The following is a 23389-nucleotide window of genomic DNA, read 5'->3' on the forward strand; positions in this document are numbered from 1 at the left end:
GCTGACAGCTGAAGTGAAAACAAGACAGTTGCGATCGGTATCGGTAATTGGTATCGGCGAGTACTAAAAAAAGTATCGGTACTCGTAAAAAAAAAAAAAAAAAAGGAAAAAAAGGTATTGGTGCATCCCTATTCTCCTCCATTTAATTATTTTCCTGCTTTTTTTTTTTTTTTTTTCTCACGTCTATTTTATAAACGATAAACAATTAAAACTTTTTTTTGTTTGCTTTGTTGGTGAATATTTTTACACATATATATTAACATATATTTACAAATTTCACATTAAAAAAGCGCAAAATAAAAAAAAAAAATAATCAATTTATTTAATTTGTAAATAACTTTTCAATGCTTTTGTACCATTTCTGACAGCTGAAGTGAAAACAAAACAGTTGCGGTAGATATCGGTATTTGGTATCGGCGAGTACTAAAAAAAAGTATCGGTACCCGTAAAAAAAAAAAAAAAAAAAAAAAAAAAAATGTTATTGGTGCATCCCTACCAGAAACACATCTGGACCGCGTTTTCTATCATGTGAACCGGCCCTAAAGGAACACAAGGATTTCTCCGTGTAATTGAGATGTTTTGGTCGGTATTGGGCGATGACTGCGCTGGTCTTGGGTCCTGTGCGAGGATTGGGGGGGACAACTTACCTTCTGACACTTTGAAGTCTGTAAGCTCCTCCATGTGATGGCTGAAGTCTGTGGCACTACAAGTCCCAGCATGGACTGTCGGCCCCTGGGGCTTGCTGGGGGGGGGGGGGTTATTCCCCCCCCAAATAGTCACCAGGTTTCATGCTGTAAAGACCCCCCCCCCCCCCCTCCCCCACCCAACACACACAACTCCGTTCCCCCGTCGTACATGCTGAGATACCTGACCTGGAAAGGGGAGGTGTTCTCGGATGGTTGGCGGTGCCGTCGTCTCCTCCTTCGAGGAACCGTGGTTGGGTTGGTGTGTGTGTGACCAGTGCAGGCGCAGAGCTGGGAATGGCGAGGCTGTAGGGTGGTGTGAGCTGAGGGCAGGGTGTCCCGGGAGGGGAGCGGCAGATCCCGGATAGGGTCCAGCTGTCTGGTGATGGGGCAGACAATGCTGGACGGGGTTTTCGCTCACTCAGACAATTATCACAAAAGGATTTTGGGAGGGGGGAGGGCAACGAGAGCTTTTCACCAGCCACATCCCTGGTCCTTTCTAGAGCCGTATGCAGGGGTCATCGAACGTTCACCTCGCTGTCCAAATCCTACCTCTACTGAGCAAGCCGATCCACGTGACCCACGTGAGGTCTAAAGGAGAACATTGCCCCGCACAGGTCACTACCATGGAAAGAGATGTACTGAACCCCAACTGAATGACGGTTTCTCTATGCACGGTGTATCAGAAACAATTGTCACCTTCTATAACTAAAATCTTTTTTTTTTTTTGTCCTTTTGTTACTCAACGTTGATCTCCTGCAGCCTCTTTACAGCCACTTCCTGTCTACAGGCACTCCCACCAGTGGCTGCACTGCATTTCTCAGGGTGGTTTCCTGATGGTGACAACAGCGGACCATGCCAGTGTAATATGTTCTGAGACGGCTGCCTGTAGTCTCTCTCAGAAGTCCGTGTGACCCGGTGACAACACAAGAGAACAAAAGTGAATTGGGGACAGTGGTGTCACCTTATAACAGTGATGGTGAACCTTGGCACCCCAGATGTTTTGGAACTACATTTCCCATGATGCTCATGCCCTCTGCAGTGTACTCGAGCATCATGGGAAATGTAGTTCCAAAACATCTGGGATGCCAAGGTTCGCCATCACTGCCCTATAACATGGAAGTGTCTGAAGCAGGACCTTCATGGCAGGATCAATAGGGATAGGCTGTCTTCTCATGAATATGAAAGGTCTCTGTGATGTCACTGGTCTCTAGTGATGGATATAGTATCTCACAAAAGTAAGTACACCCCTCACATTTCTGTAAATATTTTCTTCTATCTTTTCATGTGAAGAAATGACACTTTGCTACAATGTAAAGTAGTGAGTGTACAGCTTGTATAACAGTGTAAATTTGCTGTCCCCTCAAAATAACTCAACACACAGCCATTAATGTCTAAACCGCTGGCAACAAAAGTGAGTACACCCCTAAGTGAAAATGTCCAAATTGGGGCCCAATTAGCCTTTTTCCCTCCCTGGTGTCATGTGACTCGTTAGTGTTACAAGGTCTCAGGTGTGAATGGGGAGCAGGTGTGGTAAATTTCTTGTTATCGCTCTTACTCTCTCGTACTGGTCACTGGAAGTTCAACATGGCACCTCATGGCAAAGAACTCTCTGAGGATCTGAAAAAAAAGAGAATTGTTGCTCTACATAAAGATGGCCTAGGCCAGTGATGGCGAACCTTGGCACCGCAGATGTTTTGGAACTACATTTCCCGTGATGCTCCTGCACTGTGCAGTGTAGTTGAGTATCATGGGAAATGTAGTTCCAAAACATTTGGGGTGCCAAGCTTCGCCATCACTGGCCTAGGCTATAAGAAGATTGCCAAGACCCTGAAACTGAGCTGCAGTACGGTGGCCAAGACCATACAGCGGTATAACAGGACAGGTTCCACTCAGAACAGGCCTCGTCATGGTCCACCAAAGGAGGTGAGGTCACGTGCTCAGCGTCATATCCAGAGGTTGTCTTTGGGAAATAGACGTATGAGTGCTGCCAGCATTGCTGCAGAGGTTGAAGGGGTGGGGGGTCAGCCTGTCAGTGCTCAGACCATACGCCGCACACTGCATCAAATTGGTCTGAATGGCTGTCATCCCAGAAGGAAGCCTCTTCTAAAGATGATGCACAAGAAAGCCCGCAAACAGTTTGCTGAAGACAAGCAGACTAAGGACATGGATTACTGGAACCATGTCCTGTGGTCTTATGAGACCGAGATAAACTTATTTGGTTCAGATGGTGACAAGCCTGTGTGGCGGCAACCAGGTGAGGAGTACAAAGACAAGTGTGTCTTGTCTACAGTCAAGCATGGTGGTGGGAGTGTCATGGTCTGGGGCTGCATGTTCTGACATAAACTGTCCTCCTATCGGATAGTGTCCGTGCCGTACTGCGCAGCGCTTGCGCAGTACGGAGGAGAAGGAGATGCCGAAAGTGTCCGAAGTTGATCAGCTGACCATCAGCTGTACACGGCGCTTGGGCACTTCTTAGCGATGACTGTGTAAGAGGGCCCCTCGCGGGCTCGCTTCGCTCGCCACGCTTCGGGCACGGCCTTGCTGCGCTCGGCAACTATTTATTCTAACTCTATGTCCACTTGGATAGTAGGGAATGATCCTGGACACAGGGTGAGAATAAAAGCGCAGGCGCCGTGTACAGCTGATGATCAGCTGTTGAACTTCGGAGACTTTCGGCGTCTCGTTTGTCCTCCGTACTGCGCCTGCGCAGTACAGGGCGGACACTATATGATAGGGGACTGTATTCGACAAGACACCGGCACTGGGGATCTACAGTTCATTGAGGGAACCATGAATGCCAACATGTACTGTGACATACTGAAGCAGAGCATGATCCCCTCCCTTCAGAGACCGCAGGGCAGTATTCCAACATGATAACGACCCCAAACACACCTCCGAGATGACCACTGCCTTACTATAGAAGCTGAGGGTAAAGGTGATGGACTGGCCAAGCATGTCTCCAGACCTAAACCCTATTGAGCATCTGTGGGACATCCTCAAACAGAAGGTGGAAGGGCTTAAGGTCTCTAACATCCACCAGCTCTGTGATGTCATCATGGAGGAGGGGAAGAGGACTCCAGTGACAACCTGTGAAGCTCTGGTGACCTCCATGCCCAAGAGGGTTAAGGCAGTGCTGGAAAATAATGGTGGCCACACAAAATATTGACACTTTGGGCCCAATTTGGACATTTTCACTTAGGGGTGTACTCACTTTTGTTGCCAGCGGTTTAGACATTAATGGCTGTGTGTTGAGTTATTTTGAGGGGACAGTAAATTTACACTGTTATACAAGCTGTACACTCACTACTTTACATTGTAGCAAAGTGACATTTCTTCAGTGTTGTCACATGAAAAGATAGAAGAAAATATTTACAAGAATGTGAGGGGTGTACTTACTTTTGTGAGATACTGTTGTCTGCGTTCTCATGAATATGAAGGGTCTCGGTGATGTCACTGGTCTCTAGTGATCAGATAATGATGATGATTGGTTTATAACACCGTCTCTAATATTGGAGGTCACATGACTCGTTTCTTATCTCTCTATCATAAATCATGTGTGATTCCCCATCTGTCGGGAGCCCGGGGCGCTCGCTGTATGACGGTCATAAGGCTGCATCTTGTGATATTCTCACATTGGTGGTCATGTAATCTTTCTGTTCCTTTTTTTTAGTTGTTCGCTTTGCAGGGAATCATCATATTGGCAGCTGCCTGAAGGCTTTACTGTTCAAGGGCAGCATACAAATCTTATTTTGTTTCCTCTTTATTTTTTGTGCTTTTGATATTTATAAACCATCTTATTTTCAGTTTTAACTGGTTGTAAACCCTTCTGTATACCCAGTGAAGTGACTGGTCTCAGATGATCTACAGATGAAACAAATCCTCCTTCATACAATGTACCTGTTTATCTGCTGTGTTCTCTACAGCTCTTCAAAGTGCAGAATTTATCTTGTCTATGTAGGGGACAGGGAGCTGAAGTGACACTCTGCAGATCTCAGTGAGAGCTGATTGGAGGGAAAGGGACACACCCCGCTTTCACACAGCACACAGGTAGAGAGCTGACGTCAATCACAGGCTGTGTGCTGGAGCTCCCTCCCCTGTCACCTTTTTTCTCTTGTTAGGAAATCTCAGGAGTGACTCATGCTGATAGCAGAGGAACGGGGAGCAGCGTATAACTCAGTGCTGTGCAGTGTACTTTGTTACATACAATCAGTATAGTGATTGTTGAGGCTTAAATAGTTTAGCACAGAGGTACGTGGGAATGCAGATCACCTTTATTGGCAGTATTGTTACCTTATTCCATAACCGGTCCTTGCAGGCCAGGAGCTTGGTGTTTGATCACATGTTGCATGTGACTAGGTCATGTGATCTGGTGGATACTGGACCGATGTTCAGGTGATTATAACCCAAATCTCGATTTTTTTAATTAATTAATTTATTTATTTTTTCCCCTTTTAACGCAGCAAAATGCTTGCAATTCCGCTGCATGAAGATGCAATTCAAATAAAAGTCTCTTTATATCCTATATAGCTGTTTCCCATCTATGTCCTGCAGTTCAGAATGAAAGACAAAAGGAAACTCTCTATTGGTGCAAATCCAGCTTAAAGCGTCACTTCAGTCTCTTTTTTTTAACCTGTTGACGACCCCAACCCCCGCCCCCCCCCCCCTTACTGCGGGACGGCGGCCCCTCTGCGTAGAATCGCGTACCTGCACGTGATCCTGCACTTCCAGGTCTGGGGTGCGCTGCCGACACCCCGCTCCTGCTGTGATTGGACACAGTGGGAACCAATCAGCGGATCCCGCGGACTCTATTTCCGCCGACACCCGATGATCGTTCGGGAGTGAAGCAGAACAGCGGTCTGCCTATGTAAACAAGGCAGATCGTCCGTTCAGTGAGAAGGGAAGGTAGTGAGCAGGAACACTGATCTGTCTTTCCATAGTATAAGCACCTCCCCCACAGTTTAGTAAGCACTCTCTAGGCACACATTTAACCCCTTGATCACCCCTGATGTTAACCCCTTCCCTGCCAGTGTCATTGACAGTGACAGTGCATACTTTTTTAGCACTGGTCACTGTATTGGTGTCACTGGTCCCCAAGAAAATGTAAAAAATGTCAGATTTGTCCGCCGCAATATCGCAGTACCCCTATAAGTTGCTGTTCGCCGCCATTTACTAGTAGAAAAGAACAATAAACAAAAAATATCCCATAGATTGTAGACGCTATAACTTTTGCATAAACCAATCAATATACACTTATTGGGATTTGTTTTACCAAAAATTTTGAGAATACACATTGGCCCAAATTGATTAAGATAAGATATTCGATTTTTTAAAAAACTTTTATGGATGTTTTATATTATATATATATATATATATATATATACTTTCTGCTATAAAACATCCATAAATGTTTTTAAAAAAATCGAATATCTTAATCAATTGTATGTGTGTGTATATGTATGTATATATGTGTATGTATGTATGTATATATATATATATATTGTATTATTATTTTCAAAATTGTCAGGGTGATCAAATACCACCAAAAGGAAGCTCTATTTGTGGGGGGGGGGGGGGGATCAATTTTATTTGTGTACAGCGTCGCACGACCGCGCAATTGTCGGTTAAAGTAACGCAGTGCCATATCACAAAAAATGGCCTGGTCATGAAGGGGGGTAAATTTTCCAGCGCTGAAGTGGTTAAGCTTTCTTCCAACAGCATTGTCTTCCCTTCTTTAAATACGAATGGATGACAAATATCACATTTTGTAGCTGCAAATCCTGTCCGCTTCCTGCTTAGGCGAATGACGTGACACATTTGCTCCTGTTGACCTCTGGGACCATTTCGTCAGAAATCCTGGGAGTCTTCAGGCTTTTTTTTTTTTTTTTTTTTTTTTTGGTTAGATGTAGGGGTGCTGGAGGAGGGCAGAGAAGAGCTGGAAGAGGGCGGGGGACAGGCTGGGTTGGGGCGAGATGGGCAGAGGATGGACTCTGAGGATGTTCACTGCGCATGCACAGACTCTCTGTGCCGCTGTGCTGCGCATGGGCAAATTCTCTGTGCGCTGCGCATGCGCGGCTTCATATTGCTGAGGGATGAGAAGCCACATGTATTGTCTGGTAACTGAGGGTGCTGGCTTCAGCTGCCCTCAGTTAAAATGGCCACCATGACATATGTGGTCGTCGGAGTTACAAACTGTTGTTTACATTGTAGAATAGAGCAATAAGGAATGTAAGTGACATCACCGCAGTTGTCAGATGCTGCCTGTATTTTTATTTTATTTTTTATTTTTTTAAATCTGAGGAGTGACTGACGTTTCTCTTTAACCACTTGACCTCTGGAAGATTTTACCCCCTTCATGACCAGGCCAGTTTTTGCTATTTAGCACTGCATTACTTTAACTGACAATTGCGCGGTCGCGCAACATTGTACACAAAAAGAAAAATGTCTGTTTTCCCCCACAAATAGAGTTTTCTTTTGGTGGTATTTGAACACCTTTGCAATTTTTATTTTTTAAATACAAAAAAAGAGCGACAATTTAAAAAAAAAAAAAAATTTCAATATTTTAAAACTTCTGCTATAAAACATTCCCCATAAAAAAAAATGTAAAAAAATCAATTTCCTTCCTCAATTTTAGGTCAATAATGTATAATGCATATCTTTGGTAAAAAAAATCCCAGTAAGCGCATTGATTGGTTTGCGCAAAAGTTATAGCGTCTACAAAATATGGGATGTTTTTTATTTATTTATTCTTTTTTTATTAGTAATGGCGGCGATCAGCGACTTATAGCGGGACTGCAATATTGCGGCGGACAAATCGGACACCTAACTGACACTTTTTTGGGGACCAGTGACACCAATACAGTGATCAGTGCTAAAAAAAATGCACTGTCACTGTACTACTGGCAGGGAAGGGGTTAACATCAGGAGCAATTAAATGGTGAAATGTGTTCCCTGAGGGGGCTTTCTAATTGTGGGGGAGGTGCTTTGACTGGGGGAAGGTAAAGATCCACGTTCCTTCTTAGCAGGAACACAGAATCAGTACATTCCCATCTCACAGAACGGCGATCATCCTTGTTTAACAATCGGCGGGTCTCGGGGGACATCGCATCCGCCGGACCCACTGATTGGCTCCCGCTGTGTCCAATCACAGCGGGAGTGGGTCGCTGGTGGCGCCCCAGACCCGGAACTATCAGATCACGTACCGGGTAAATCTACGGTGGAAAGTCGCTAAGCGGTTAAAATGGTCCCTGCACTACTTTGATGCGACTTGAGTGCCATAGACTCTCTCAAAAGTATGTAAGTCGTATGTTACTGTTGTGTTGTGCAACAGTCAAAGCCAAAGTCGCATGCAAGTCACACCCATCAAAAGGTGCATCAAAGTCGCAATGGAATGTGCACGACTTTGGAATCGCACAAGTTTGAATGGAGCCTAAGTGTCGCTTTGCACGTCAATTTCTGCATTCCAGATGCGCTTTTGATGTGTTCCAATGTGTTTTTTTTTTTTCTTTATCCCAATTGAGGACATGAGCAGCCTGCTGCATTTTTGATGCGTATTTCCGCATTCCACATGTGTTCCATATATAAAAAAAATGCAGCATGTTGTACTTTTGTTGATTGCAATGGAATGCACCGCACTGGGGTGAACTAAGGCCATTGGCAGCCATAATAAACATTGTTCATGTGTTTTTTTTTGTTTTCTTTTATGCAGAATAAAAGTGCACTATATACTGCATCTGCTGTGAACCAGCCCTAAAACTTTTAAAAGTGTAACTAGTGGAAAAGTTACATTTAAGACGTGCCATGAATGATAACTATCACAGTTGCTTGTGCTTTCAAGTGAACTGTCAAGCCATTAAAGTGATACTATACCCACACTGTTTAATGTACATTTGTCCCTTCTATTTCTGTTTGTGGATGATAGCACTGTAATTATTTTAGTTAAAGTAAAAATAAAAATAAAATAAACATCTAAGTACCTTTTTTTCCTAATAGATCTCCAGCTGTCACATGACCCGGCTCTCTCCCAGCCTGTCTGCAGGGAAACAGTGGCAGGAGGAACTTCTTGTCCTCTGCTGCTGGTCACATGTTCAAGTGTTATTTAGTTTGTACCTCCCCTGTAAACTGCCCCTCTTGCTGTACAAATTGGTCTGCATGTAAATGTGGAGAAATGTATACATTACACATGGAATTCTATTTATTTTAATACAATCATTGCAGATATCAACCCCACACATTTACCAGAATCCAGTCTTGTATTGTAGGATTGTAGAGCGCAGGTCCTCTTTGAAGGCGTTTGGGTGCTTCTGCTCTGCATGCTGTTTTTTGTTTTTGCTTCTAAGCGGTTGATTTAAAAAAAAAAAAAAAAAACAAATAGCTTTTTTTTTTTTTTGTCTTTTTTTTTTAAAGCGGAATTCCACACAAAAATGGAACTTCCGCTTTTCGGAACCCTCCCCCCCTCCGGTGTCACATTTGGCACCTTTCAGGGGGGTGCAGATACTTGTCTAAGACAGGTATTTGCACCCACTTCCGGCATAGACTCCCATGGGAGTCTACGCCTCTTCCTGTCAGTCCGCGCTGTCTGCTGGGAAACACACAGCTCCCAGGAGAGAGCAGGGACCACTTGGGACGCGCAGCGCGACTCGCACATGCGCAGTAGGGAACTGGGAAGTGAAGCCGCAACACTTCACTTCCTGATTCCCTCACCTAGGATGGCGGCGGCAGCTGCCGAGAACCGAGCGGGTTCTCGGCGTCGCCTGCCGACATCGCTGGACCCTGGGACAGGTAAGTGGCCATTTATTAAAAGTCAGCAGCTGCAGTATTTGTAGCTGCTGGCTTTTAAATTTTTTTTTTTTTTTTTTTTTTTTGGCGGTGTGGGTGGACCCCCGCTTTAAATCTGATTTTAGGTAGGGATTATAAATATTATTTTTCTTTGCATTTTTTTATATTGGAATTAGGGCCGAAACAACGGATCGATTTAATCGATTTATGAAATGAATCGATTACTATTTTCATAATTGATTAATCGGCCAGTAACATAATGGGGTTAAAAAAGCTAAAATTAGCCCTTTATAGTAGGGCTGAAACTAACATTTATTTTCATAATTGATTAGTTGGCCGATTTATTATTTCGATTAATCGGTTAATAACCTTTTAAAAAATTGTGTATAATTTAGTTAATATGTAAAGTTTAAAAAAAAGACAATTTATTCTTAAATATCTCTATGCAGTAGTAAATGTAAATAACCAACTATATGGTTAGAGAGCAAAATCTCTAATCTACTCTGAGAATAACAGACAGAAGAGATATACTGTATATACTATTAGAGGAGAGATATACTGTATATACTATTAGAGGAGAGATATACTGTATATACTATTAGAGGAGAGATATACTGTATATACTATTAGAGGAGAGATATACTGTATATACTATTAGAGGAGAGATATACTGTATATACTAGGAGATATACTGTATATACTATTAGAGGAGAGATATACTGTATATACTATTAGAGGAGGAGATATACTGTATATACTATTAGAGGAGAGATATACTGTATATACTATTAGAGGAGAGATATACTGTATATACAGCATATATCCTCTTACAGTATATTAGGGTGAATCTGGTAAATATCAGACTCAGAGATCAAATTTTTTTATTTAAAAAACAAACAATATCTTCCTTCAAAAAAAATGTCATTTTAAGAACGTTCGTTCAATTTTCTAATCGTTAGTGGGGGTCAAATCGACGTTCATTTTCAACCACAGTGATGGGAAAATTTGGAAATAATAGAAAACTTCTTGATCAAAGGAATTTTCAGACAGTGTATGAGATTTTCGTTCAGAAGTTACATTCATTTTAAAAACAGACTGGTAAAAACAAGTGAAAATTTCATGAAATGAAAAATTCTTTCATTCAGGGAATGTACAAAGATTTTTCGTATGAATATTCTCGTTTGAAAATGTTATTATTATTATACAGGATTTATATAGCGCCGACAGTTTATTATTATTATTATTATTATTATTATTATTATTATTATTATTAATAATTAGGGGAAAAAATTCTTGCATTTAGACGTCTTTTTACTAGGTCTCTGTGTGCTAGGAGTTAGCTGCCCCCTAGTGTACAGAGGAGGGACTGTCCCAGGGTTGTGCATCTGCCAACTACCCCTGCTTTACAGATAGAACTATTCTCTATGTTCCAGGGGAGCAACATCTGTAAATATATTATTTTACATATATTTCTGGTGTTTTTGCACAGCCAAGTGGTCACAAGTCTGGCGGGGACTGGTTGCTTAGAATTATCTCAGCCTCTGTCGTTATCTGTCATGTTTTCTCTTTCACTTCTCCATCTGCACTTCTAGCATGGTGCCACCTTTTTTTAAAAAATTTTTTCCAATATTTTAATTTTGCAATTTTTTTTTTTTCTCTGCAGAAATTTATAGAATTTGAAGATGTACAAGAGCAGGATAAGAAGGAGCTTCAGACTCGTGTGGAAAATCTGGAATCCCAAATCCGGCAACTGGAGCTGAAAGCAAAGAACTCCACTGATCAAAGTAAGTCGGAGTCTGGTTCTTCTGTATGGTGTAAAGTGTCACTCAGTATCGGCAATAGTGCATCGGTGACACTGATAGGTGCCTATTGTAGCTTAGGCTTGTGAGGTGGTCAGATCTGTCTGTGAGCTGATATATTCATATTGTATATGCTGCACTGTGCTGAGAGGCCACTGCTTACTGGGTCCTTCTTCTAGTCTTTCCCTAGTCTTTCTTTTATTTATTTATTTATTTATTTTTTTGTTAAGAAATCAAGCTTTGTTGCCCGAACAAACTGCATTTCAGCAATCCCAAAGCAAATAAGTTGTTCCAGGTTTGGTGGGGTGCTAGAAATTTAGGACAATAGAGCTAAACTATATTAGCATGTCTCTATTAGAGAGGGAGATTTTTTTTTTTTTGCTACATTGGTCGAGCCTGGACTAATATAAGTATGTATATTCCGTACCTGGCCAATCCAAGTGGCCGATCCTCGCTGTCTTCCAAATCCGTACTGAGTGGGTGCCCTGCTGCATAATTAACATGAAGGACCATGCTTGAATACCAGGCATTCTGTGATTGGACGAGCTGGAGATCAAGACATCACTGCCAGTTCTCTCCACCTCGTATAATCAAAGAATGCTTTGTATTCACTGAGAAAAATGCAAGGCGTTCTCTGAGTGAGAGGGAGGGAGTGGGTGGGGGTGTGGGCGCTGCTGCAACAGTAACATGTTACACCTTGAATACGGGTGCAACCTATTACAAAAGGTGAACTTATCCTTTTAAGGAGATAGCAGGGGAGTTCAGGGACATTATTGGGGGTAAGGAATAAAATACAGGGGTTGGGACCAGTGGTCTAAGGACATTATCAGGGATGAAGGATAAAATACAGGGGATGGGAGTGGAGTCCATGGACATTATCAGGGGTAAAGAATTAAAATAAAGGAGATGGGGCCGGTAGTCCATGGACATTGTCAGGGGTAATATTAAGGGGATAGGAGGGGAGTTCAGGGACATAATCTGGGGGTAAGGGGTTAAATAAAGGCGGTGGGACCAGTGGTCCAGGGGCATTATCAGGAGTAAGGGGTAATGAGGGGAGTCCAAGGACATTATCAGGGTTAAAGCCCGATATTTAGGGGATAGGACCAGTTTAGGCACATTATCGGGGGGAAGGGGTAATATTAAAGCGGAACTACACTGCACCTGAGGAAAACAAACCAAAAACACTATTTAAGTCCTTTTTTAATATTGAAAGCAAACTCCCCCATCCATCCATGTCTCCATGCTTTATTTTGCTGAGAAATCACTTTAAAAACACCTCTCTAGCATTTTTGGCCGTGGCCATCTTGAGTAAGGGCGGACGATTTATGTAGCAGTTGCTTCCTGGAATCCATCTGCCCTTAGCTCGTGCATGCAGGCAGAGGGGCGTGCTTAGCTGAGAAATCCCCTCCTCCCCTCCCTAAGGCACCTGAGATTTATGTTGTCCTTTGCTTAGGCCTGGAAATCAAAAAGTGAAATGTCAAAAAAAAAAAAAAAAGTTTAACACAAGTAAATATGATATACTTTGCTATTTATTTTTTCAAATAACATTTTTTTTATCAGTTGTCTCAATAAAAGAAACGGTACACAGGTACAAATGTGAAAAAGAAAAAGGACAATGCATGAAAGAACGCAGTGGCGTTGAGAAGGGAGGAACCTTCTTTCAAATTTTTGAATTCTAAATTTCAACTTCAATGGTGACAATGTTTTAGAACAATAGTAAGCAGTACATGAAAACTGGAATCGTACATAACTTTGCATTGAGGATATCCAAGAGGGGAGAAGTAAAAGAGAAAAGAAAGATAGAGAAAGTAGATGAAGAGAGAAGAAAGAAGGCAGAGGGTTACCGCATTGGCTTTTACCGGCTCGGGGTAGGTCCTCTCGGAGATGCCACCGTTCCCAGACCTTATTGTGGTCGTCTAGCCTGTCCCGTATACTGGCGGTCATCTTCTCCATAAGCTCAACATCCTTAACCCTGGAGTACAGGGCTTCTGGGGAAGGTGGTGAGATTTTCTTCCAAATAAGGGCAATTAGGCATCGTGCAACCGTGAGAATATGTGAGTAATTTCTTATAGGGTTTGGCTATTTTCAGTTGCAAGAGGCCTAGCAGGAAGAATTCCGGCGTCATGGAGGCGAATCAGTAGTTGTTGTGTCGAAGGGCAGAACGGAGCTAGTGAAGGACAGATCCAGTAAATGTGGAGAAGAGTGCCTCTGTCCCGCTGGCAGCGCCAGCAGCGGTCAGAGCTGGAGGGGTAGATAACATGGAGCACGTCCGGAGTCAGGTACCAAAAGAAGAGAATCTTGCAAGTGTTTTCCTCAAAGAGGTTACAAAGAGAACTCTTGGCAGCTTGACTCCAGATCGCCCGCCAGGCCTCCACAGGGATTTCCTCTCCCGGCTCCCTATCCTAGCGGAGCATGTAAGCATGTTTGCCCTGCTCTAGTATGGAGTATGTATTAAGGATCTGATATATATCCGAGCTCAGTCCTCCACGTGCAGAGCCCTCTACTATGATGCTTTTAAATGGGGAAGGTGTGGAAAATTGCAAACTAGGAGTTATGGTTTGGGCATAGTGTCAGATCTGCAAGTAGCCGTAGAACACCTGGTGGGGTAGGTCATGTTTATCCTGGAGAAAATGGTAGCAGTTTACGGGATCTGGGACCTACTAGGTGTCCGAAATGGAATAGGTTCTGTGACGCCCAGGGCCATGACATCTGTCGGGTAAGGTTAGCAGGCACTTTGGGGTTGCAGGGAAAGGAGGTCAGCCGTGATCTTTCAGACTTGAGCTCGCGTTTGCGAGATAGCTTACGCCATAGCCGCCTAAGCTGGGACATTGATCCCAATAACCGACCAGGTTCCACCTCCACATTTGCAGTCCAGATGAGGCTGTTTGGGTGTACAGGCGCCAACCAAATTTTCTCTATTTCCGTCCATTTATTGTAGGACTAGGAACCAGGAGACTATCGCGCGTAGTTGGGCCGCCTGATAGTATTTAACTAGGTTGGGGAACCTAGTTGGCCGTAGGGGACAGGGATGGGTAGTGTCTGGAATAGATACAGAAACTTAGGAAGGATAACCATTTTGACAGATGTGATTTGCCCCAGGAGAGAGATGTGATGGGTCTTCCATTTTTGGACTAACTCCCTAACTGACCTATATATGGGGGGGAAATTTAGCTTGGTATAGTGTGGCAAAGGACGGGGTGAAATTAACCCCCAAGTATTTTAGAGAAGTATGTTCCCAAGCATAGGGAAAACAGGACCGTAAGTGGTGGGTTTCATCCTCTGGGAGGTTAATTGGGAGGGCTATAGACTTGGAGCTTGGAGTCCCTGAGGGCTCGAGTCTGCGGAGCCTGGGGGTTCACCATGTGGCGGTCAAAGGTTGTGGAGTGGGAGAGGTTAATATCTCCACTGACTATGAGGAAATCATGGGGTGTCCGAGAGAGGTGGGCTAGGACCCTAGTTAAAAATCGGTGCTGGATATTCGGGGCATAGAGAGCACAGAAGGTAAGTGCCTGCGTCTGCTATAGGCCGCGTATAATGACAAAATGTCCCTGTGGGTCAAGGTAGGAGGTATAGCAAGTGAACAGGGAGCCTTTTTTTGAAAAGTATGGCGATGCCTGCGCGTTTACGCAGGCTGAAGGCCTGAAAGACTTGGGGGGTAATGTCTGGAAGCGAATGTGAAGGAGCCTCCTTTATCAAAATGGGTTTTCTGTATCATGACATCTGCCCCCGACTGCTTGAATTCCCGAAATGCCAGGTGCCTTTTTTTTATTAGAGTTTAGGTTGTGGACGTTTAGTGATAGAATCTTAGCCATTGTATGGTATGAGAGGAGCTACGGGTATACTTAGCTGATTCCGTTGGTGGTGTGCCATGTGCAGGGTATGGGAGCGTGACACCCACAGGTGGAGAGTCGGTGGCCATCGAGGACTATGTGAGGAGCCAGCATGCGGAGAGAAAGAGGAAAGGAAGCTAGAAGAAAGAAAAGGGGTTGGAGCAGTAATATACACATTTTTTACAACATACATCATCTGAGGGCCCTACATAACGTAGGGGTCAGGGGACCAATGCAGTTTCTATATGTCCACCCGACCAGAGAACTGAAAAAAGTCAGGGCGGGGGGACACAGAGATATGATGAAAATCAACTAACAGGGAGCAAAGGGGGGAACTTTGCATGGTAAACCATAGGGGGGTTGCTAAGGAGAGTCGACCTCTCTCATGTCTCAGCCTAGACCAGCCCATGGTGTTAAACTAGGATGAAGCAGAGGCAATTGGGGAATAACGGTGAGGCAATAGGTGAAGTAACTTATAGATAGGGACCAGGTTGTGGTACAGCAAAATTGAACAAAACAGAAAAGGACATGGAGGCTAACTAGACTCAGAAAGATCGTCACAGAGTGGGATCAGCCATTTCTATGTTTAGTAGCTTTGCGAGGGGACTCTGGTCCTCTAGAGAGCTTGGTGGGGGGGGGCCTTCTGCCAAACCATTGGGGGTGGAGGAGGGGTGGCCACCAGGTCCCAGTCAGGTAGCTGAGAAATAGAAATACCGAGGGCATCACAGAAGGCATTCAGTTCCTCTGGGAAGCGCATTATAGCAGATTTTCCTTGGTCTTGCTGTCAGGCTGAAGGGAAATCCCCATCGGTAGATAATGTCCTTATCTTGTAAAGCATGGAGAAGGGGTTGTAAGAGTCTACGTTTATGAAGCGTGATCCATGAAAGGTTCGGGTATATCTGTACCAGATTGTTGTTGAGGAGTGCACCCGGCAGATGACATTGCATGGTTTAGAAGCGGGGCCCTTAGGCTGAAGGGCTTGGTGGGCTCTGTCCATCTCAATGTGTTTGTCAGCGGCTTCTCCCAGTAGGTTGTTAAACAAGGCCTGCAGGGTGGTCTGTAGATCTTCGGCTTCTTCTGATTCAGGCAGGCCTCGCATGCGAATATTGTTCCTACAGCCCCTATTGTCCAAGTCCTCGACATGACGTTGCATGTCTCTCAGCAAGAGGGGGTGGTCTGAGCCCTGTAATGTAGTGCGGTGGACTGTCAATTTGGTCTCCTGTATCTCCTTCTCCCCATTTCCACCCTGTCCGCTAGCTGTTTGAGGCTCGTATGGGAGAGGATGGGAGTCCAGGGACATTATCAGGGGTAAAGGATAATAAGGTTGTAGGACCGATGGTCCAGGGACTTTATCAGGGGTAAAGGGCAATATTAAGGGGATAGGACCAGTGGTAAAGGGACATTATCAGGATAGGAGGGGAGCCCAGGGACATTATCAGAGTTACAAAGAATAAGGGGATTGGAATCCTATTAAGGGGATAGTACCAGTGGTCCAGGGACATTATAAGGGGTAATATTAAGAGGATAGGAGGGGAGCCCAGAGACCTTATCAGAGTTGGGGATAATAAGGGGCTTGTCCAATGCCCCTGCACTCTTTGTAGTGATCAGTAAATGGCTGCTTTCTAATAGTTTCCAATCTCCCCTCCCGCTGCCTTTTTTTTTTTTTGCTTTGGTTCAGTATCTTTCTATTAAGAAGACTTTTTTTTTCAGGCTGAGTTATTGGGCATATTCTGTTATTTGTATCATTAAGGTACTGATAAGTTGTTCAGTGCACGGGATTGCCCTAGGTCTCGTTGGTCAATGACTTGACTTGGAGCCAGTGTAGCGTAGATGTGCCAGGTAAAATGGCGCCCCCTTCTGTATCACAGGCAGTATAGGAAATCAGCCTAGCAAGCATTGCCTGAGCAAGTCCAATGAACTTTGAGAAGGTGCTGGTAGTGGTCCAGAGGGAATATTTCTGTTAGGCTTGAGTCACATGTGGATTGGTCCAGGCAGGTTATGGGCCCCATACTTCACTGGCATACAAGGGGGTTGGAATGATGATATGGTAATAAAATTTATGCCAACGTGGTTTCGTTTCTGCAGGGAGAGAACTCCCTGATTACTCACTGTGGTCAACAGCTCTTCACATTCTATATATCAACCATCCTGTTCTCTGCACAATTTTCCTGATGGTTTCACAGCAACTTTTCCATTTCATTGTTTTGTTTTTTATGTTTTTGTTTTTTTTGTTGTTTTTTTTATTGTTTGCATTTTTCTGCTATAAAATGAAAAAAAAAAAATGTAATCTATTCATTCTTACAGTTAGTCGCTTGGAGGAGAGAGAGGCAGAGCTGAAGAAAGAATATAACGCCCTTCACCAGCGACATTCAGAGGTAGGGGTCATCCATCTTTATCACATGAATACAGGCCTGCGCTGTGTTAAAAACCCAGTTCAGTATGACCTCCACCCACAACTATTCATTTTATGTTTGGTGTCCCTGTGGTATAGCCCAGGTCCTCTGATGATCTGCCCTGCCTACTGCTCTTCCCATCAAAGGGGAGACTATACTAAATCCTCAGAGCGGGGGGGGGGGGGGGGGGCATAGATGGTCAGAGGAGCACTGGAAGCCAAGAGCAGCAGCAGGGGGGAAATGGTCAAAGGAACTCCTGAAAGCTGAGAGCAGCAGCGGGGGCGAGATGGTCAGAGAAGAACTGAAAGCTGAGAGCAGCAACGAGGGGAGATGGTCAGAGGAAGTCTGGAGGCTGAGAGCAGCAGCGAGAGGAGATGGTCAGAGGAAGTCTGGAGGCTGAGAGCAGCAGCGAGAGGAGATGGTCAGAGGAAGTCTGGAGGCTGAGAGCAGCAGCGGGGACGAGATGGTCAGAGGAAGTCTGGAAGCTGAGAGCAGCAGCGGGGGAAAATGGGGAAATGGTCAAAGGAACTCCTGAAAGCTGAGAGCAGCAACGGGGGGAGATGGTCAGAGAAGCACTGGAGGCTGAGAGCAGCAGCGGGGAGGAGATGGTCAGAGGAAGTCTGGAGGCTGAGAGCAGCAGCCAAGATGAGATGGTCAGAGGAGCTCTGGAAGCTGAGAGCAGCAGCGGGGAAGAGATGGTCAGAGGAGCTCTGGAAGCTACAGAACATAGCCACATAGTCTCATAGATGGACACAGTGAACACACAGCTTCTCCAGCAGTCTTTTCCAATGCAGGTCAGACATTGGAACAAAGACTGTAGTTGGTGTTTAAGGGCAACACAGGCAGTCCTTATTTTAGACGCTTTGATAAATGAGGCTTCTTTAATACAGTGGACGTTTCACTAAAAATGGCAACTATGTGGTAACCCCTCTGCCCTCCCTAGTGCATTGTGCAAAATTTGGGATCCTCTGCTTTCACAGGAGGTAGCAATAAGGCAGAGTGACCTCATCAATGCCTAGGCACACAGGTTGGGGTGTAAGGTAAGTATCTTGACCTTCTACCTTCTTTTTTTTATTTCAAGCAGAGGGGCTACCATACACTTGTTGTGGAACATATTTTAACAGCATTTGTTGACACCTCCATTTTTTATTTGCCTTCCTGAGCTGCAGTCAGGAGATAGACCCATGGTGCCCAACCTGTGGCCCAAAGGCGGCGGCATTTGGCCCTTTAATAATGATATACTGCCCTCAGATCTCGACAGTTTGTAGTGAGAACATTGATTAGGGTATTCCCGTTGATCTCTACTAGTCTCATGTAACCTGTTCCCAGTTTCATATTGTCTTCTGTAGCATATCCCCAGCCAGCAATGTATCCTGTCCGCACACTCTGACCCTCATTTCCTCTCTTAGGTCTGCAGTTTCTGCCAGTCCTCTCAAGCATGACCTAAAATGAACATTATCTGCGTCCCGTTTGTGATGTCAGGGGCCACATTTGAGGCCCCCTTTAGCTCATAAGTTGGCAACCACTGATGTAAACAATCATTAGGACTTCATTACACATGACTTCCGGCTGTGCGATTTGGTGTCACGCAGCCACTTCCTCCCCTGGCAGTGTCCTTTTACCGTCCCCTCTTTAGTTGTAGAGTCCAGAGGTGATATAACAACATTCACTGCGCTGATAAAAGGGGCGACTGATTGTTTTGCAATTTGCAGCAAATCTGGTCCAGTCGCACCTTCTAGTTCTAGAACTGTAGCTTGCATAGACCCTTTCACGGCCCAAGAACGCCTCAAAATTTTGTCTCAAAGAATCATGGGACATGTAGTTTTAGTAAATTACGTGCGTAGCTAATTGGAAGTTCTGCTAGACTCACAGGGGGAATGGATGATGTGAAAGGTACTAATATACAGTAAGCTTCACACATGAAAGAAGCAAACAATTAAAAAAACAAAAAGTGCAGTTGTGGTGACAGTTTTCAGGGGTGACATACTGCAGGGAGGTTAGATGATCCTGGAGTTCAGCTTTAAATGTATATTTGTCAAGGTCGGCATTGTTATTTTCCTCTCTTGTTCCTTGGAAATACAGTATCCGTTCAGCTTAACCCATTTATCAAGCTGATGTAGACGGGTTCTCCATTCACTCTTAAAGAGCTGTTGGCACACCTGAAGGGGTCCTGGGGATGCCATATTCTTCAATTCTGGCACTAAGGCAGGGATACTCAACCTGTGGCCCTCCAGCTGTTCTTGGAACTACAAGTCTCATGAGGCATTGCAAGGCTGACGGTTACAAGAATGACTGACTCCCAAAGGCAGAGGCATGGTGGGACTTGTAGTTCGGCAACAGCTGGCAGGCTACAGGTTGTGCACCTATGCATTAAGGACCATTCTCGACTGAAGGGGTGCTGGGGATGGCATATTACACTATCTTGGCACCTTGCAGTCAATTCACTAAGAGTTAAATAACCGGAAATAAAATGCAGTAAAATAACGCATGCGGTAAATCAGTTGTTTAATTTAGCGGTAATTATCACATTATTTAATGTGGTAATTTGCCGCATTGAGCTGGTTGCTAAGGAGCTGGCATGGAAGCCAACCACCGCATCCTGAACAATGGATGACTCGTCAGCTGTCAGCAGAATGTAAATTTTTATATATATATATATATATATATATATATATATATATATATATATATATATATATATATATATATATATAATGAAAAAACAAAATAAAAACATATTGGTACCTCCCCCAGTCCATGGATTTTTAAGGAAAACCCCACACCATAATAAAAAAAACACTAGTGTGGGTTCCCCCCCAAAATCCATACCAGACCCTTATCCGAGCATGCAGCCACGCGGGTCAGGAAAGAGGGGGACGAACGAGCGTACCCCCCTCCTGAACCATGCCAGGTCACATGCCCTCAACATGTGTGGGTGCTTTGCCGACCCCAAAGCACCCTGTCCCCATGTTGATGGGGACAAGGCCTTATCCCCCAACCCTGGCCGATGGTTGTGGGGGTCTACCGGCGGGGGGATTATCGGAATCTGGCAGCCCCCCAGATCCTGCTCCCCCATAGTAGTACCCTACCCATTTATCAAAAGTGTCAAAGTGATGAAAACAGAGAGTTTTTTGACAATTACTTTATTAGAAAACTAAAAAGTGTTCCCCTTTGTAAATCCATCGTCAATCACGCCACACCGCCGACCCTTAAAAAATTTGCTCCCGCTGTTCTGGCACTAAGGGCTGTTCTCATCTGAAGGGCTGCCGAAAATGTCTGATTCCAGCTTTGTGAGCTTATAGTGCAGTGATGGCGAACCTTGGCACCCCATATTTCTGGAACTACATTTCCCATGATGCTTATGCACTCTGCAGTGTAGTTGAGCATCATGGGATACTGTCAGTAGCACAGGGTCCCCTGCATTGCATATACGGTTGGGGGGCGGGGGGCATGTTTTGCATATTGCCTAGACTTTCCTCCCTGCTGAGACCAATTTAAAATAAAATTAATTTATGTACACAACAGTTTATCAAATCCTATATTTTCAGGAAAAAATACACCTAAAAAATGAATTTTATTGCACACAAGCACAAATTATTTCCCCCCCGCCCCCCCTTTTTTTTGTACAAAATAAAATATGAGGTAGTGTAGAGTAGATGGATACCAGATCTGTCCAACCATCCAAACTTCTTTCCGCCCTCAAAACTGCAAAAAATGGTGGTCCTCTTCACTTCAAATGGTTTTACATCTCATCAGTTTCCAGTACACTGTAAATATTGGCCCTAGATTAATTGCTTTCACGCCGATTATATAATGTGTGGTCCAATTACTGTGCGTACACCCTGTGTGTGCGTTTGCATTTGCGGGCGTGCACCGTGTGATGGGGTTGCTTTTTTTTTTTTTTATTGCTTTCACAAGGCCCTATTTGATGGCATTGGGAAGGTGACAGGTATTCTTTATAGAAACAGTCTATTGGACCGCTTATGACTCCACTGCAGCCGGTTTAGCGACTGTGCACCGATTTTTTTTTTTTTTTTTTTTTCAGCCTGGATTCTGACAGCTCTGAAGTGGCTAAAGCTCAGAGCGGAGGGCTTCCAGCTTCATACACAGCAGAGGAGATTGGAAAAGGGATGTTCCCTGTTCTCCTCCGGCTCAGCATCCTGGGGTCACTAGAGAGGGTAATTGGGGGCGCACTACAAGAGTTGGACAGTAGGGGGCAGAAGAAAACGGTAACAAGCTCATGGTTGCTTTTGCAGCTGTGAACTTTTTTTAAACCCTTCAGACTTCGGATGTACACAGTACGTCCAGGGTGGTGGTGGTGGTTGATTTTATCTCCGCACTTGTTGGCACTCGCTACACAGCCAAATAAATACAGATAATGAAGAGAAATGTACATCTTGATGGCACAGACTGTACTGTGCTGATTTTAGGATCTGATTGGTTGTCTTGTGACCAGCCTCACATAGCCGCCTCTGTAGACGAGGCAAATTACCAGGTCCTTAGGCCCCAATCACACCTCAGCGTTTTGTAGCTTGAAGCTCCACAACGCTGGAGAAAAAAAATCCATTATTCTCTATGGAGATGGTTCACATCTCCACTACAAGTAGTTCGAATCAAGCAGATTGGTGCGTTTTTGAAACCTTTTTTTGTTTCATAGAAATGCATGAAAACACTTGATTTGAGCGTTTTGACACACGTTTTTGAGCATTTTTCTGCTCAAATGCAGCAATTTAAATATAAATAAATCATAATGTTTAATAAAGAAATAAGATGGTTATAATAATGGTCATAAATAATTAAAATAAAATTGACCCCTTACCCTAATACTAACCTCTAAATTCTCATTTCAATGTTTTTTTACAAGTTTAAATCAACATACAGACGTTCATGTTCAAATAACCGTCATAAAATAATCACAACAAAGATGCAAAATCCAATAAAATCAGTGTTCCTGACTCAGTAAACATCACTGAAGTATAGCAATCAAGTATATAGCATAGTTGGGGAGATTTTACTGTCTCCTATTGGCATCCTACCAAAATTTTGCCACACGGCTTTACAGAGCTGATAACAAGAAAGCTAAAAGGAAAAAGAAGGAAAGAAGAAAAAAAAATAAAAATGAATAAATAGCCCCTAATTCTAACAAGACAAAATAAATAAATAAATTATACCTTAACCTTCTAAAGTTTGTAAAGACTGTTTTTTTTTTTTTTCCCCCTATAAAAATAACAAACAAACATATTATACTTGTCTCCTCTGTTACAGTATTTTTGCACAGTAGCCTGGATCCTCCTCCTTCTCAGGTTCCTCTTTGGTGCTCTTGGCCCCTCCCTCTCCTGTTCTCCTGGCCCCTCCCTCTCCTGTTCTCCTGGCCCCTCCCTCTCCTGTTCTCCTGGCCCCTCCCTCTCCTGTTCTCCTGGCCCCTCCCTCTCCTGTTCAGTGCCCCCCACAGCAAGCAGCTTGCTATGGGGGCACCCGAGATGAGTCACAGTTCCCTGTGTCCATTCAGACACGGAGCCCTGGCCCTGCCACGTCTCCCCTGATTGGTTAGCTGACTTTGATTGACAGCAGCGGGAGCCAATGGGGCCGCTGCTGTGTGTCAGCCAATCAGGAAGGAGAACATTGTACGGCTGAAACACTCGTGGACATCGCTGGACAGAGAGGGTCCTCAGGTAAGTGTTAGAGCTGCTACACACAGCAGGCTTTTAATGCATTAAGATAAAAAAAACCTTCTGCCTTTACAACCCCTTTAAAGTAGAACTATAGGGAAAACTTTATTTTTGTTTTGTTTTGGATAGAGCAAGAGAGGGTTATAACCCCTGTCACACTTTTTTTTTTTTTTCGCCATCTGTGTCCCATTGCGGAGATTTCCCTTCACTTCCTGTCCCATAGCCAAACAGGAAGTG

At 44.1% G+C, this 23389-nt stretch overlaps 1 protein-coding gene across 2 annotated transcripts in view; it reads left to right on the top strand.

The window, feature by feature from the left end:
* SPAG9 (sperm associated antigen 9) overlaps window positions 1–23389 on the top strand; it is a 114763-nt gene that overhangs the window by 20320 nt on the left and 71054 nt on the right. For both annotated transcript variants that reach the window (XM_073606807.1, XM_073606808.1), the window contains exons 2-3: window positions 11125–11245; window positions 17395–17465. In XM_073606807.1, the coding sequence (XP_073462908.1) occupies window positions 11125–11245; window positions 17395–17465 (192 nt within the window). The remainder of the gene's footprint in view (window positions 1–11124; window positions 11246–17394; window positions 17466–23389) is intronic.

Source organism: Aquarana catesbeiana, linkage group LG12, assembly GCF_042186555.1.
Source record: "Aquarana catesbeiana isolate 2022-GZ linkage group LG12, ASM4218655v1, whole genome shotgun sequence".
NCBI classification, from domain to species: Eukaryota; Metazoa; Chordata; class Amphibia; order Anura; family Ranidae; genus Aquarana; species Aquarana catesbeiana.